The sequence below is a fragment of the Neophocaena asiaeorientalis genome, unplaced genomic scaffold, assembly GCF_003031525.2.
Source record: "Neophocaena asiaeorientalis asiaeorientalis breed wild unplaced genomic scaffold, Neophocaena_asiaeorientalis_V1.1 scaffold171, whole genome shotgun sequence".
Taxonomy (NCBI): domain Eukaryota; kingdom Metazoa; phylum Chordata; class Mammalia; order Artiodactyla; family Phocoenidae; genus Neophocaena; species Neophocaena asiaeorientalis.
The window spans coordinates 9,429,979-9,442,607 of record NW_020174013.1 but is presented as its reverse complement, the minus strand read 5'-3'; the positions used below and the strand labels follow the sequence as shown (position 1 = coordinate 9,442,607).

At 52.8% G+C, this 12,629-nt stretch overlaps 1 protein-coding gene across 3 annotated transcripts in view; it reads right to left on the bottom strand.

Annotated features, from left to right (window-relative positions):
- Window positions 1-12,629, bottom strand: part of PRKCE (protein kinase C epsilon) — a 646,138-nt gene that overhangs the window by 158,458 nt on the left and 475,051 nt on the right. For all 3 annotated transcript variants that reach the window (XM_024753630.1, XM_024753627.1, XM_024753628.1), the window contains one exon: window positions 9,867-10,013. In XM_024753630.1, the coding sequence (XP_024609398.1) occupies window positions 9,867-10,013 (147 nt within the window). The remainder of the gene's footprint in view (window positions 1-9,866; window positions 10,014-12,629) is intronic.

Sequence of the window (12,629 nt, the reverse complement as noted above, 5' to 3'; positions counted from 1 at the left end):
TGGGCACATGGGGATTCCACTTGTCTCGCTACTTTTGTACATGCTTGAAATTTTCCATAATAAAAAGGTAAAAATATAAGTCTCAAACACATGATGCTGAGTGAAAGAAGCCAGACACAAAAGAGTGCACACAACATGACTCCATATACGTGAAACTCTAGGAAACAGAAATCTCCTTTCCAGGGACAGAAAGCAGATCAGGGGCTGCCGGGGGCAGAGGCACCTGGGAACTGCTTGGCTCTAGAGATGTTCTTTTTAAGAAGATATTGGGGGTAGGAGTTTATTAATTAATTAATTTATTTTGGCTGTGTTGGGTCTTCGTTTCTGTGCGAGGGCTTTCTCTAGTTGTGGCAAGTGGGGGCCACTCTTCATCGCGGTGCGTGGGCCGCTCGCTATGGCGGCCTCTCTTGGCGCGGAGCACAGGCTCCAGAAGTGCAGGCTCAGTAGTTGTGGCTCATGGGCCTAGTTGCTCCGCGGCATGTGGGATCCTCCCGGACCAGGGCTCGAACCCGTGTCCCCTGCATTAGCAGGCAGATTCTCAACCACTGTGCCACCAGGGAAGCCCTAGAGATGTTCTTTACATTCGTGAGCCGGTGGTTACATAGGTTTGTTAAAATGCATCAAAATGGACACTTTAGGGCTTCCCTGGTGGCGCAGTGGTTGAGAGTCCGCCTGCCGATGCAGGGGACAAGGGTTTGTGCCCCGGTCCGGGAAGATCCCACATGCCGCGGAGCGGCTGGGCCCGTGAGCCATGGCCGCTGAGCCTGCGCGTCCGGAGCCTGTGCTCCGCAACGGGAGAGGCCACAACGGTGAGAGGCCCGCGTACCGCAAAATAAAAAAAAAAAAAATGGACACTTTAAACAGGTAACTTTTCAGCTCTGTAAATGTTATTATAATAAAGTTCATTCAAAACCTGTACACATCCCTGCCCTCATGGAGCACGTTTACACAGAATGCCTGGGTCTGGGAGAAACCTTAGGGACAATGCGAGTCCCTCACTTTACAGCAAAGGAGCAGAGAGATTCAGTGCCTTGTTCAGGGTTTCACAGGCTCTCACAGCAGGGACCTGGACCCAGCCCCGTCCAGTGTTTTCCTCTTAGCTCACTGCCTGTGATACAGAGTCGGGGCTAAGTTCGGAAATCTCCTGTTTTGGGGTGAGGGTATTCTGGATCATTCAGTGGAACACCCACATCCTAGGTACCTGGGTACCTGTAGCCTGAATCTGCCACACCTCCCCGGGAGGACCATCAATCCTGTCGTTTCCAACACTAGGGGAGGCGTCAGTTGCTTGCGGGGAGAAGGAAGGAGCGGCTGAAGCTCCCAGTCAAGGTCTGGTTTATTTTCTAAGTCATCTCAGCTGACAATCCCCACTCCAGTCTTATCTGCCCATCTCCCTACTTCAGGCAATGATCTTATTTCACTGTCCCCATCATTCTGGACCCTCCTCCACACCTAGCTGGGCTCACACACCTGAAATACTCCACTGACATCCAAGCTGTGTGCTCAAGAAAACCCCTTTGGGGGTGGAGTAGGTCTCAGAAAGGAGGGACCCGAATAGCATGCAGGCTCCAAAAGATGCAGGCCTGTGAGCCAGGTCTTCTCTCTTTGAAGAGACTGAGGTTGATGAACAACCTTAATGGAGCTTCACAAACCCAACGTGTGTTTGCTAGACCCTGGAACTCTAGAATAATGTTTGAGCGTCAAGCTGAGGCCAGGTCCAATTCTGTTATCACCCCTTGTCCCAGCACAAACAATGGGGAGTAAACAGGGCACTGATCGCCCGAGATGCAAAACTGGGTTTCCAAGAGCTTCCCTCCGCTATGACAGATGCAGCCCTGGAGTTTCAAGGTCCTGGACTCGTAGGCTGGTGTGGACGGGGGAACCCCGTCAGGCGGCAAAATGTCCCTTGGTGCCTACACCCTTCAAAGAGCAAATGCTGGCTTGAGGGCTGGAGGACGCAGCCCCTCCGTGGGAAAAGCTTGAGATTCCATCTGCTTTTACTTTGACGCACATTATCCAGCCTCTGACCACTATGCCCCCCCGCCCCCTGCTGCAGGACCACCCTGTAGCCTTCTCTGCAGAGACAGGCAGGAGGGCACTGCTCATCCAGCTATGTGGCCCTTCTGGACAAGATCTTCTATGAGACCTCGGGTGGGAAGTGGCTCCTGTGACCCACAGAGGCCTGACTGGGGAGGCCATCTTCTTCGTGCCATCTCTCCCGTTCCGTCCTCCAACCTCGACAGGCAAACCTCAAGACTCCTCTCCCAAAGTCAAATGCTGAATTTTATCCCATTGCCTGGTATTCTTCAAGTATTTCGTGTTCAGTTATCTCCTCCTGCCATCTAAGCGCCTCACGTCACGCGGTTACGTGAACGTGTTTACGTTCGCAGGGGATTCTTTTCTTCTATGTTTACCTCCCCCTCCAGGCCTTCCCAGAAGGCACAGAGCACGTGCTCACTAAATACCCATTAAGAAGAGCTGATCTGAATCCTGCCTTTCCCTTCTCCCTTTCATGCCTTGTCCCGTGTAGTTGTCTCTTCCTAACCCTTCCTGGCTTTCTCTGCCAAGATCCAGCAGCTCTCGAGAACCTTCTCCGATGGCCCCTGCTCTCCCCACTTTCGATCAGGCACAGGCTACTAGGTCCCACGCTCCCAGGTAGGATGTGTGTGTTACCTCAAGTGTCCGTGGGGCAGGGAGGAGATTCAATTCAATATACACTAGTTTGGTGAATCCATGAAGGCGAATCCCAACCTCACAGCTATTAAGTCATAAATAAAAACTTTGGAGCTTATGGAAATGCCCAGCCTAGGGCTCAGATCCCTCCCCTGGGGTGGGTGCTGGGAGGACCAAAGTAAAGCACAGGTGGGCCCTCCAGCCCTTGGCCACAGAGACGCTCCTGCAGTCAGAATTCCCTGATGGAGTAATCTCTTGTGTAGAGTCAAGGACGCCCCACTGAGGCCGCTTAGCTTAGAAATACTTGCGAAGCTGTGACTGCTACCATTTCAGGGCTGGGGCACTGAGAGTCACACAGCCCTGCTCAGCAAAAACACTGCCGAAACCAAAGGCAAGGAGAGTAAAGCTGGTGAGCAAGTTCACAGAATAAAAGCTGGGGAACCTTGGGGGTCTTCCAAGGGCCAAAGGACTGGGAATATTGGCATCTGGGGTGAGTAACTGTCTTGCAGCCCCTCCTTTCTAGTACTCTCCCAGCTCAGACCAGTGGCTGTGCCAGAATTAAGCCCAGGAGGCTCTCGGGCAGAGTCTGAACTGTGTTCTCCGCCAGTCTCTGCCTTTCTGCCCTGTAATGGATGGCTGTTCCCCTGAGCACAGGGTGTCATCCCTCATCTGAACTCCTGGCCCCTCCACCCCTTTGGGACAGAAATATTGTCCAGACCGGCCTCCCTCAGCTTAGACCCCCCACTGTCTCCATCACTGACAGCATCAGCGCCATCCCCAGCACTCACTGTGTATGAAGGGCTCTCCTAATCATCTCACATCATCAGCTTTTCCTCTCCTCGCAGCAATCCAGTGTGGTAGATTTTATCATCCCCATTCTATGGATCAGCAGACTGAGGCTCAGAGAGATGAGGTGACTTTCCCAAGATCCTACAGCCACAGTCAGAACCTGGCTGCATCTGATTCCACACCCCAGCCTCCAAATACCACACCACCTCCTGCGATCCTTAACTCTTGATTCTTGCAGTCTTGGGATAAGAGGGAGAGGGGCTTTAACAGGCTGGGTTGGGGGTGATGAATGGAGAGACAGGAACTAAAATTTATTGAGAATCTGTAGTATGCAAAACATCTGAGGTTTGTAAACTAACCCTGTAGTAATTCTGTGAGCGGGTATTCTCAACCCCATTTTACACATAAGGAGGTTGCGGCTCTAGGAGGCTGGAAGTGAATTCCCAGGTTCACACGACTATCCTGGGACAGCAATTTTATTCCTACCCAGGTCTCTCTGGGGTGAAAGCGAGTGCCCTGTCCACTTTTCCATGCCATCACCTGGGCCAACTACTAAAAACAGGTTCCTGGACTTCTCCCATGCCCTCCAGCCCCGGGCCAGCATCCTGGCTCTTGGCGGGACCCTGCAGCCTCTCGGAGGCTAAGGGCTCTCACTCTGGCACGGACACAGGCCAGCGGGATGTCCTCACATGTCTGCAGGGACCGACTGGGCCCCATTCCTGCTCTGCCAGGTGGAAGATGAGGACAGCCTCTCATGGTCCCCGGGGCTCTGTCTTCATGGTTCACGCTTTCAGGAGGTCCCTTGGCCAGTGGGCTGGCTTTAGGGGAAGGGGCTGCCTGTTCAGCAGGGCTCCTCCTCCGGCCGCTGAGTTGGTGAGGGTGTGAGGGTCTCAGGCCCACTTCCCAGTTTTCTCTCAGCACAGCCCAGTCATGCAGGAGCATGCAGGAAAGGCCTCCCTTGGGGGTCCCGCCATGCAGTGTGGATGGCTGGATGGAACAGATCATGAGGTTGAAAGGGGCCTCCGTGTCACCCGGCCTGAGGGCTCACCTACCTGGAAAGACTCCCCACTCTGGAGGCCTTACCTTAAAGAGGGACTTTCACACTGAAGCAAACTTGAAAAGAGAGAACACGTACACAAAGAGAAGTTTACTTGGCTGGCATTTCCCTCATTAGCTTTGGCTTTCACTGAGGACAGCTAGGCTGCTGGGGAGGCAGACCTCTCCCTCCTCTGCTGGCTTCCCCCCCATTCCAGCGCCGAAGCCCCAGGAGCCATAATCTCAGAGCCTAATGCGTTTGGGGCGGGGGAGGTGTGTGCAGGAGAGAAGCCAGGAGTGAGCAAAATACCTCCAAGATCTGCAAGGTTGGATGATGCCCTTCAACCACACCAAACACGTCACTTCTCTCCCCTACAGTCCCCAAGGAAGGCAAGCCCCACGGCGACACTAAAGCTAAATGGGCTACTTTCAAGGGCAGCAAATGACGCCGCCATTTTGGAACCAAATCCCCAGCGGGATAGACCAGTGAATTCTACGCCTGGCGACTTTTTCCAGCATCAAAGGCCATGGAGCCAGCCTCGCTGGCTTTTCTATTCCCCCACCTGTCCACTGCTGTATGCCCCTGCTCTGAAGCAAGCCACCCCCAGAAAACTCATTTGAACGCACGATGGCACCAAGTCTCTGGTTTGGTGTTGATGGCACACTGCTTGTGCAACGGTCGGTCGAGTATGTGGGTGGATAAAGGGTGGACGGGAGGAGCATAAAAAGGAAAGTGGAGGAGGGAGAATATACAAGATAAGACAGCTGGGAGGAAAGATGAGAAGGAAATCTCCACGCAGAAGCAAAAGCCACTGAAAAATGTCCTGGGGTGGGGTTAGTGCAAAGGGATGAAAAGCTGTAGGCAGGAAACCCAGTGGAATACCGACAGCTGGCGAGTCAGGGCAGTGGTTAGATACGGAGGCTCAGGCGCCAGAGAGCAGAAGTCTCCGCTCAGCAAACATCTCAAGAAGGCAAAGGCCTGGAGGGGACAGCAGCCAACTGAAGTACGGGATGGAACCTGCCCAGAGGCCAAATTCCAGCTACGAATCTGGACAGTGTCCTGGGTGATATCTTTAGAGGGGCGAGGCTTCCTGCAGAGGGGATGGAAACCAGGCCTGGGAGCTGTTCTCCCGCCATATCCTCAGCCCCTGTGGGGGTGATCCAGGGACCCCCGCCTCCAGCTGAGCCAACCTGGGCAGAGTGCAGGCCTGCTGTGCCCACCAGCTGTGGAGGGGCTCCGTCTGTGCGGGGAAGTGGGGACGGTCAGGAGCTGTGGAAAATAGGCCACTACGTCTTGTCTCTCTGTAACTCCTAGACTGGGTGACATGACCTCACCCAGTCTCCCCCCAGCCAGACAAAACCAACTCCTTCCTGAATCAGACAGGCAGGATGCCCCCCAGGGTGCTCAGATTCGGTAGGGCCAGCTGAGGAGTGGAGAGCAGCTACTCAGAAGGATCCTGGGCACTAGTGGTATCCTGGTGTGACGTCAGCGGGGCATGGGTAGGAAGCAAGACAAGCCCTGGAGTTCCCTCACGAGCCCCAGGACCTCGACCGAACGCCCTGGGGCTCTTCAGCCCCATGAGATAGGGGAGTCTGTGCATCGCTTTCCTTGCTGCTAAAACTCATGCCCAGTGTCTTCTCCAGGCCACCACCAAGAAGCATGGCTGGAGATGCCTGCTCATAGACTTGTCTCCTTCCTTCTCACAGTGGCTTTCCTTTAACTCGGAGTCTGTCCCTAAGATCTAAGAAACTCACACCATCCCTGGCTGCTTGCGACCCACCATCTTGGCCACTTGTTCCCAATGTCAGGCTCCAGACCAGTTTTCTTTCCTCCCTCCGACAAAACCTTTCTTCTGCTGCTCTCCTTGGAAGGCATCTGATGTGTCCTCAAGTTATGTGATACCTGAAGCCCACGGGAAGCCTGTCCTGTGTTGGAACTCCCTGCCCCGTGAACAGAAGATGACTTCTGTGGAGACATATCTCAGCTTCCCAGTGTCTCTCCAATGACCTCTTGTGTGTGGCCGTCTATTCTGTCTGGGGGTGAGGCTGACCCTGCTTTTGGAGCACAGAGCCACGCTCACCCCTGGCATCTGAGCCAGGCAGTCCCACACCCCCGTGGTGAGTCCTGAGATGGTTAGAGGGGGTGATGGCTTATAAACACCTGTGTGAGTTTTCACATTGGCCTTACAGGGCTTTTAGAGATGAGAAACACAGTATGTCCGCCACTGCAGTGGGCTTTAATTCAACTTAAAATCTGTTTCTGTTGTACACAAGCCCACAGATGACTCAGGGTGGTGCCATGAACATGTTTCAGAAACGAGTTTTCATTTAAGGGACAGATTTGGGACACCTTTCCAACCTGCTAACTAGATGAAGACTATTCTTTTCTTTTCCGATTTTAGTATTTCTCTGGAGAGAAATCTCTAGTCCCAAGGATATAGTTGTGATCAGAGATCTAAATAACCTGAATACTTCTTGAATGACCTATAGCCGAGAACTCAGTATGGATCAACATTACTCAGCTCCAAATGTGACCAGAAACACCTCTTGTACACACACATAACACAGTTTCCCTTCTTACCCTTCCTCTGGATGTTCTAATTCTCTCCTCCAAATTGAATTCACACCAACCAAATAAACGCCCTCTCCCCTGACCCCCAACAGTGCTGAGGATGACTCTGGAGGTCTGTGGGGGGCGAGGAGGAACATGCACAGAGGATGATTTCCAAGGCAATGACGAACCCAGTCTTTAGGAATGCTAAGACAGTTCTGAACTTGGTGGGAGCTCCTGGACGGCCCCTGGAAGCCTACTTGAGCCCCTCAGCGAAGGAAGCAAGCAGAGTCCTGCCCTCTGGTCCCAGGCTGGGGACCCTCGGGAGGCCCTGGGAAGGGAAGCACAGGGCCCTTGTGCTCTAGGTAGAGAGGCAGTCCCACCTGAGCCACAGGATGGGCTTCTACTGCTGGTTCCTGGGGGGCCGTCACGCCCTGACCGCAGGAGCGCCTGCACCTCTGGCCAGGGGCAGCTCTAGGGTAGCGGACTGGGTCACCTGCTCGGCCTCCTGGTTCACGCTTCATTCCTCCCCCTTCCTCTGTCTGGTTTCTTGCCCATCCTGCAGGTCCACAGACATCTCACACTTGTCCTTCCTGCCCTCCCCTTACTCCAGGGAAGCCAGGGACTGCTCGAAGTGTCACTCCGCTCAGGTCTGCATTTTCACTGGGCTCAGAGTTCAGACTGGAGGGTGGAAGCCCCACTGAGGAGCCCCTGGCATTGCTAGGGCTTTGGGAAGAGCTCCTGGAGACCAGAGCTGCTCGGGTCTTTGGCCGTCTCAGAGGAATCACCTGTACTGGATCTGGGTGATGACCTGCCACTATTCTACCCCGTGAGAGACCCTCCTCTGCGAATCTATCCTTTAGAGCTTCCCAGCGCCTTTTATCACAAAGAGCTTCCCGAATTCCTTGCTTCCCTGTGGCCTCTCGGCAAAGTCTGCCTCTGTCCCATCCAGGGCCCCTCTTCCCTTCACACACTTTGTTCATGGTCCCCTGGCGCCTGTCCCCTCCAGGCTGCATCCCCGCGAGAAAGCTGCTCCTCAAGTCCTCCCCCTCCCCCCCCACAAGGCTAGTGTCCAGTCCTTTTGTTGAGCTGGTGTCTAGACTGGAGTCCAAGTCATCTTGCAGACCAGCACTGGCCGATTGGTCCCTGCTCTCGTCCCAGGTTCCTGCTTGTTGGGCCTGGATTCCTTACTCAGTTCTACGTCTCAAGTTTCTTTGGGTTGATTAAGTGAGATTGAACCTAAAATAACATCTCACCCTCAGATCTGAGTCTTTGGTTTCTCCTCCTCTGCCTGGCCTCTGGTCTCCTGCTTCCCCTCACTTTGTCTGGGGAACCTTGTCAGCTCATCTTGTCCTTAAAGGCCACCTTCAGAGACTCTCGGGATGGGGTGGGGCGGCCTTCAGGCAGGCTGGTACACGCGGTGAGCCCCGTCCCGAGCCCACAGCACGGGCTTTTGGTGCGACAGGCCCCAGAACCGTGGGTGATGCTAGCAAAGAAAGAAGGTAAAGCTGAATTTAGCCGGCTCCAGGCTGCGTGCCAGCCAGTGGAAATCATGAGCGCCCAAGAAGGAAGCAGACGAGGAACGGAGACGGGACTGAGTGTCCAGGGACCGTTCACCCGCCACGCTCGCGTCTGGCTGAGGCCTGGACCACACCCTTCAGCTGCGAGCTACCCCCGACACGAAACATTTCTGAGAAGCACCGCACCCTCAACCACTGCCCCCCAGAAAATGTCTTGGAATACAGTAGATTTCCTCTCTGATGATTCCCTGAGCACAGGAGGGTCTTTTCTGTACTTGGAAGTGAGGAAGAAGGGGTCCTCTGACAGAATGTGGGGTGACTGAGGGCCGAATGGATAATCTCTTCCCTGCCCGAGACCCCAGCCCCACGACTCTGGGGCTCTGCCCTATAACTTCCTATGTTACACACCCTCCCTCGCCCCCAGGACGCTACCCAGCTGCCTACCCAAAGTTTCAGTCTAAATGACTGCCTCCTTGGGCTAGGATCCAACAGAGATAAGAATCTCCCCCCCTCACACACAAACGCACACATGCACATGCATGCACACCCACACCCACTCTCTCTCTCTCATTTTAAGGAGAGCACCGCCGGCCCTCTCCCCTTCCAGCAGAAGGTCACTGCCACAACACGGTCTCTGAGTTAAGCCCGGAATCGACAGGCCTACTCCTTTTTCCAACCTCTGAGCTTCAAACACCCTTTACTGCACCCTCCTCCGACTGGCATGAGCACAACAAGAACCTGGAAGGAGTGTGTGCTGAAGGCTGGAGCGAAGGCAGAAGGGAGCGTGGATCAGAGGGGGCAGAGATGTGGCCCAAAGAAACAGCATCTTATAGAGCCAGCACCCATGGGCAGCCCGGGGGACAGTCTTCCGCAAATAGCCATCTCTGAGCCTCAGCTTCACGCTCTGTGCTCGCTCCACAGAATGACTGCAACAATTAGTTACTTAACATTTTTCTTTAAATTGACTCATTTGAAAAAAAGCTTATCTATAAGGAAACGTTATATTGCTACCACACATGGAAAACCCGTATCATCTATAATTTTTGATCAAGATAAATAAAATTTGATTAAGCTGCAAAAGGTTCTTCTGTGTCCCATATAAATCATCACCTTGGTTACCGCTATCGGTTATGTGTTTTCGACAGTAAACTCCCAGGGCCGAGGAGACTCTCTTTTAGGGGGCCTCTTGGCGACCTCCTGCCCTTGTCATCTTGGCTGTAAAATGTGCCCAGACCCCCACCTCTGCGCATGGGAACCAGGCCCGCCCGCGCCGTGGAACGAGCTCATGGCCTACTTACAATTCGAGGTTTGAAGGGCGGCTTGATCTTCTTCTGCTCCAGGAGCAGCCAGTCGATCTCCTTGAAGAACGGGTGCTGCTTGATGGCATCCTCGCCGTTCTGTGCCGCCACACAGCCCAGGCGCTTGTGAGGGTTCTTGGTCATGAACTGCGGGGATGAGGAGAGAGACGGAATCAGTGACAAAGGCCCGGCAGGCACAGGCTGTGAGGGGAAGACGGAACTCAGCCAAGGCAGCATCTGTAGCATCACCTCCCAAGCCCACTTTCTACATTTTCGGGGGCTCTGCACCTCAGGGTGCTCTTTAATTCTTACACAGAACTTACTGTGCGCCAGCCACCGTCCTACGCGTAGTATTACATATACACGCATTGATTCATTTCATCCAGCGTGACCCTCTGGGGTACTATCATGATCCTTTATAAGTGAGGTAGTTGGGGCACAGAGAAGTTAATTAACTTGGCCAAGGTCAAACAGCCAGCAAGGTATCAAGTCAGGATTCGGAGTTCAGACTCTCTAACCCTCTGATTCCCCCTCAGATTCTCAAGTCTTCTCATCAGGGAGACTGAGGTCTGATAAACTCACACTGAGAGGTCAGCAGTCCTTTTTGAGGGAAGGAAAGAAGATCAGATATTCATGTAAAGGTCAGTGATCAAAGGCACCTCCTCCTCTTTCCTTTTCCTGGACCCAGGCCCTCCCACTTTTTAAAAAAAATTTGACTTTGTAATCTCTAGCACAAACCCCCACATAGATTAACAGATAAAAAACAAGAAAAAGAAAGGCTTACTTCTTCTCAATGCCTGTCTGTCAAAAACACATTGATGTGTTTTGTACTTTTTGGCTGGTGTCTTGTGACCTCACACACTCAGGTGAAATGATTATTCCTGTTAAATGAGTCAGTCCTGATGGCAAATGTTAATTTCACTGAGCAGACGTATAGTAACATAACCTTGAAACAAATCAGTGCTGGTAGGTGGAAATATTTCTGATAGCCACCCAGAATAAAGGTAGGGGTGTGTGTGCGCATGTGTGTCAGAGACTGAGTATTATATTTCATGGGGGTGAAGGCTGAAAGTTTAGATTTAAACAAAGGAACCTAAGAGGACAAATTATAATCCAAAGGGATAAATCTCTAATGATAGCATTTTAGGCTTTATCAGCAAGCGAGGTTCTCCTGGGCAGTAGGAGAACAATTTTTTTGAAATTGTTTTTTGAAATCCTCCTGCCTCCTGCCTGGCACCCCTGAAAGGCAGGGGAGCCATGGACGAGAGAGTGAGGGGTTAGGAATGGTGCCAACACACTTCGTCCTTCTAATCGAACAGCTGGCAGAGGTCACCCCTGCTTACACACCCGATTCCTATCGCCCACAGGATGAAGTCCATACCCCTTAGTTTGGCACACACAAACTACTCAGTCTGTAGCCAGTCTCTCTCGCTCGCCTTCTGCATCCTTTACTTGCCTGGTCCAAGGCCCCTCTCTAGCCCCTAACCATCCTCTAAGAAATAGTCAAAATGCTGCCTCCTCTGTGAAGCCTCCCCAGATTCACTCTGTGGACATCTAAGACACCATGCTTCTCATTTATTTAAATTATAATTTGTCTAAACATCTCTTCTCCTTGGTGAGCTCTACGATACAGGAATCAGTTCTATCTTCCCAGCGTCTGGCTCAGTGCCTGGCTCCCACTGAGATGAGTGAACAGCGGGTTGAAGGCTGGGCCCCAGGGCACAGTGCTGAGGAAGGGAGGCAGCAGGACTGCCATTACTGTTGCACAGGTTGTGCACTGCATAACTCTCTGGTGCAAATGGCCTTCTGGAGAGTTCTGCGTGTAGGCAGCAGCCCTCAGAGACACAGATCAGTGGCCAGAGTCATGGAAAACCTGGCCTGGCCCTAGAATCAGGTGACAATGTGAGGAAGTGAAGTGTTCCAAGGCCAAGGGAGTAGAAGACTTCTCCTTGCTCCCTCAGCTCTTCCTGTCCTCCCACTTCTGGGAGGGGAAGTATCAGGGCTACAGATAAACATACAGGTTTTAGCTTCTCAGGAAGCTGACCCCGAGCCAGAGGCTCTTCTCTTTTCCCAGAGACTTCACCCTCACCAGCCAGCTGACACAGGCACGGCCTCTTCTGAATCTCTGTGCTAATGACATTTTGGACTGGACACTTCTTTGTTTGGGGGTTGTCCTGTGCAGTACAGGATGTTTAGCAGCATCCCTGGGCTTTACCTCCTAGACGCCAACAGCACCCCTCCCCTCCACGTTGTAACAACTAAAAACATCTCCAGACCTTGCCAAATGTCTCTGGGGGTTGATGGGGGACACAATCACCCCTAGTTGAAGACCATTGCTCTAGGTCATCCATAATGAAAGGGCCCACCTTGGGTGCCAGCAGGGGGCTCACAGGGAAATGTGTCAGGCTGGTGTTCAGGGCCCAGGGAGAGTGACCAGCTCTGCTGGGGGTGTTCTGGCTGCCTTAGGTGCTACAGGTTTTTCCTTAGCCAGCACCCGGTATAGTGTCTGGCCCATCCTAGATGCCCAATACATACGTGTTGAATAAATGAATGAGTGAACGAGCATACTCTGCTTGCTTCCTTCACTGCTCTTATCCCAATTGTGACCACATATGGATGTGTCCTTTATTTATTGCCCACCTTCTCCTGCTGGATCACAATCTCCACAAGGCAGGGATGACGGCTGTTACACTCACCAGTGCTTACTCAGCATCTAGCACAAAGCCCCGCACACTGGAAACACTCAACAAATGGTCGTTCGTT